The following is a 4,295-nucleotide window of genomic DNA, read 5'->3' on the forward strand; positions in this document are numbered from 1 at the left end:
AGCCAAAAGTTTTAATTTTCAAAGTTTCATTATTTTCAGTTTCATAATTTTGATTGGTTCCCTAATGTTAGAATTGTTGTCCAAAAGCTGAATCCTAATGCTGGAATTGTCCAAAAGCTGAATGCAGTTCTCTTTAATGACCAAGGAATACTGAAAGAGCTCCACATCTTCAAAAGCAAACATGAACTAAGTATATTCTTCCTTAGTTTATGATGACAGAAAACTTGAAGATTTCCAAAGCAATCCAGACAGCACAGTGTAACCTGACAACTTTTCAACTTTTGCTAATACTCTAAGTATGACATTACTATGAAACTTCAACACATATTCCTATAAAGTATGTTCCCAAATCAACTTGGAACAACCTCAAAAATATTCTTAGTAGTCAAATACCTGGCTCATGAAAATATTCAGTTCTGAAAGCCTAATTTTGAAGCTAAGCAAAGCAGTTTTCCTTGTTCCCATAAGTAAATTCTCTGCTAATAGCAACAAAGGACTAATATTTCCCAAAACTGAAGCTTGATAGTCATTAATTCAAAACAAATTGGAAAGGGGACGGGAGAGCACATGCTAAGCAAACAGTCATTCTGCTACTGAGCTACATACCCAACTACTCTATTTCTGATTTAAAACTGCAGGCACTGATTAAGTTTAGAGTTTTTAATTTCTCCCCGAAACTGGGGTAGCACTCCTTGTTTTCTTTAAGTTCTTCATCCAATGGCACCACACTGTTATTTATGTGGTGCCAGCAACCTAGACGCACCCTACAGATGGGCTCTTTTTTCCACCTCACTGAAGAGATCCGGGGTTTCCTCACACGCTTTGCTGATTTCACGGGGTATGGCCAATCTGGCGAATGATACGCACCATGTTGGCAAGCTGCAAATTGGGTCGAAAACTGCGACTTGGGAAAGTCCTTCGGCACTGCGGGCAGCTGAAGACCTGCGGCATGGGGCGAGGCGGAGAACGGACGCGGACTTCCGGATAGAGCTGCCTACGCACGGGCGGATGTGGGGGACCGTGGTGGAAGACGGGGCGGTGACGGTAGCGCCCAAGGTGATGGTACTGGTGGCCGTCGTGGGGGCGTTCACCTCTTCTCTCTTCTTGTGGAAACACCCTAATCCTCAGGTCCTGGACCAATCCTTGTAAACTGTTCCAGTCTTCTTCCTCGTCATCCCACCCAGGGTCAGCGTTGCCTCGATGCCGTCTCCGTCTATGACCCTCCCGGTGGTGGTGGTTGTGGTTGTGGTTGTGGTTGTGGTTGTGGTGGTGGTGGTGGTGGCGACGGGCGTGCGCTCTGTACTCAAACGCCTCCCGCTCTGCGTACCTATGAACCAAAACCTCTCGAACCACGTGACCCGCTAGGGCAGGCTGTTCCCGGTCCAGTTCGTCGTCCTTGCCCCACAGCTGGGTCACACACCCTCGGCAGAAGTTGTGTCCACAGCCGATGGACACGGGCTCCTTAAAATAATCCAGGCAGATGGCACACACCGCTTCTTCCCGAAGTGACTGCATAGGGCTGGGAGGCCCTGTAAGGGCGGCCATCTTTGAGCACAAAGGTCCTCAGAAGCTCAGAGGCCCTCAGCTGCCCTGACAAGAAGCACAAAGCACGAAACTACAAGCGGAAGGTCTAGCCTTGACCATCCAAGAGCACAACGGTGATAGGACGTCCTTCCCTGCCAAGGGGTCCAGAGGCCCAAAGTCTCCCTGCGCGGCCAAGGGGCAAGCTAAGGCCGGAGCTAGGGCCGCAAGGCCTGGCTGTGCCTCGCCACACAGGCGACGGGCGCCGAGCACTGAAGCCTCGTCGCTGCCCGGCTGAGGGGCGCCGAGGACTGAGGCCTCGTCGCTGCCCGGCTGAGGGGCGCCGAGGACTGAGGACTCGTCGCTGCCCGGCTGAGGGGCGCCGAGGACTGAGGCCTCTTCGCTGCCCTGCAGAGGGGCGCCGAGGACTGAGGCCTCGTCGCTGCCCGGCTGAGGGGCGCCGAGGACTGAGGCCTCGTCGCTGCCCGGCTGAGGGGCGCCGAGGACTGAGGACTCGTCGCTGCCCAGCTAAAGGGCGCCAAGGACTGAGGCCTCTTCGCTGCCCTGCAGAGGGGCGCCGAGGACTGAGGCCTCGTCGCTGCCCGGCTGAGGGGCGCCGAGGACTGAGGCCTCGTCGCTGCCCGGCTGAGGGGCGCCGAGGACTGAGGACTCGTCACTGCCCTGCAGAGGGGCGCCGAGGACTAAGGCCTCTTCGCTGCCCAGCTGAGGCAGGCGACTCCAGCAGGTGTTGCGGCCCAGCTACAACCTGCGGCCACCGCCCTCGGCACCGGCTTTCCAGAGTCCACTCTGACCAACTCACGGCACAGCAGCCCTCGCTCCGGAAGCCACCGGCGCAGGACCACGCAGCTGACTGGAGCCTCCGAGAACCCTCGCGTGCGGCAGCGAGCAGCCTCACCCGGTGTCTGCCTCACGTGCACGCGTGCGCCGCTCCTCAATAAGAAGTAACCGGAAATGACATCAGCGTGCTCCCATCTAGGGTTTTCCTGGGGGTTAGGGGACGCTCTGGGCTATTGGAGGACCTCTGTCTTAATGGTATTCAAGTGAGGGGCTTTACATGATGGGAAAAGACTAGTGAAAGCTACAGAGTGCTAGAGAGCATGGCTATAATCATAACAGGTCAGGGCTGGAGAGATGGCTCAGCAGTTAAGAGCGCTGACTGCTTTTCCGAAGGTCCTGAGTTCAAAACCCAGCAAAAATCGTAACAGGTCGGCCGGGAAAGGTCAGGAGTTCAAGACACACTCAGCCGCATTGAAGCCTCTCTTAATAGATAGCCAAAAGTTCAAGACACTCTCAGCCGCATTGACGCCTCTCTTAATAAATAGCCAAAGGAACAGAAACATAAAAATAAAAATAAACTGGTGGGCCCAGAAAATATGGACGCATTTTTCAAAAGCTCTGTGGTGGTCACAACTGCTTCTCCTCACAGCTAAATACCATTTCCCATCAAAATTCATATTAGGACTCCACACTAAGAAGTGTCTGTTATCTTCCCCCACACAGAAAAAGGGTTTTGCGACGTTGATAAATATAGTTAAGTCATGCTGGAAAGAATGTTCCAGCACTGGGAATATGCAGCTGCAGTGAGGAGATATTTTGGCACTACCTGCATTATAGAAAGCTAAAATGAGTAATAAGTATGGAACTGGTCTCCCGAGAATATTGCAATATTCCTTCAGGATTATTAAGAGGCATAGTAAGTACATAACAATAGAAGTAGATTATCTGTTACAAAGGAGTTACTTTTAACACTTTTAGTAGTTTAAGTTGTTTGGGGGTTTTATTTTTGTTTTGGGGTTGTTTTGTTTTGTTTTTTTATCAATTTTGCAAAACATTCAGCATTGTTATTTCCATACTTAAGTCAGCATTTTAAAATGATCACGTTTTATTAATATGAAAACAGATATTCCAAAGGGTCTAAATTATTTATACTTTACAAATGAAGCACACTCTTGTTTCTTTCTAATATCTTACTTATATAAATATCCAGATTTTATTAAATCACAGATTTAATAAAATTAATAATTAAATAAAATTAAAAATTGAGCCAGATGTATTAAATCACAAATAACAAGCGCCACCCCAAGAAAGATAACAGCCACACTAATTTATAAGCTAGATAACTGCAGCTAAAGAAAGGCAAATAACAGTAAAAATATATATTTTTTAAAAAGTAATAAAAACAACCACAAAAACATTTCAAGAGTTAATAGAAAGTCACAATACCACAACAAGGGTGAAGAAAAAATGCGTAAAACTCACACATGGACAAATTAATGGAATGAAGTGACATTATAATTTCTGGAATGGTAGATTACAGACATCCGCAGAGCAACAAGATTCTAAAACACCCACTGACAAACCAAGCTATCCATAACAAAAGAGTTGAACTTCCACTAGCAAAGAAATACATACATAATGACATCACAGCTAATGCTTTGTTTTCCTAAGTAAAAAACTGGGTTTACCTACTATAGAGGATGAATCAGAGGAAAGTACAGAAAATGCAGGGCACACAGGAGAATTCTCTCACCAGATACGCACTGAAACATGAGAACTCCCCAACCTTTTTTTCCTAACTCTAATGCCAGCAAACAGTGACAGACTCTCCTGGAAGGAAATGGGTTTAATTTTTCTCTAAAGAATCTAAATAGATTAAAAGAAAAGATCTAGGTGGAAAAATAATACCAAACATGGTCAAGTAGTTCACTTACCAAACACGGAACTAGGTAGGAAGCAGCTTCTATCCCACAAGT

General features: G+C 47.5%; 1 protein-coding gene across 1 annotated transcript; it reads right to left on the bottom strand.

The window, feature by feature from the left end:
* Positions 1–831: 831 nt before the first annotated feature.
* LOC127691415 (E3 ubiquitin-protein ligase TRIM52-like) lies at positions 832–1,545 on the bottom strand. Its single transcript, XM_052191217.1, has one exon. It carries the CDS (start codon positions 1,543–1,545, stop codon positions 832–834), a length of 714 nt encoding a protein of 237 aa, XP_052047177.1.
* Between the last annotated feature and the right edge of the window lie 2,750 nt (positions 1,546–4,295).

Source organism: Apodemus sylvaticus, chromosome 8 (assembly GCF_947179515.1).
Source record: "Apodemus sylvaticus chromosome 8, mApoSyl1.1, whole genome shotgun sequence".
NCBI lineage: Eukaryota > Metazoa > Chordata > Mammalia > Rodentia > Muridae > Apodemus > Apodemus sylvaticus.

Coding starts and splice junctions, on each gene's coding strand:
- LOC127691415 (XM_052191217.1), bottom strand. CDS start 1,545: ATGGCCGCCCTTACAGGGCCTCCCAGCCCTATGCAGTCACTTCGGGAA.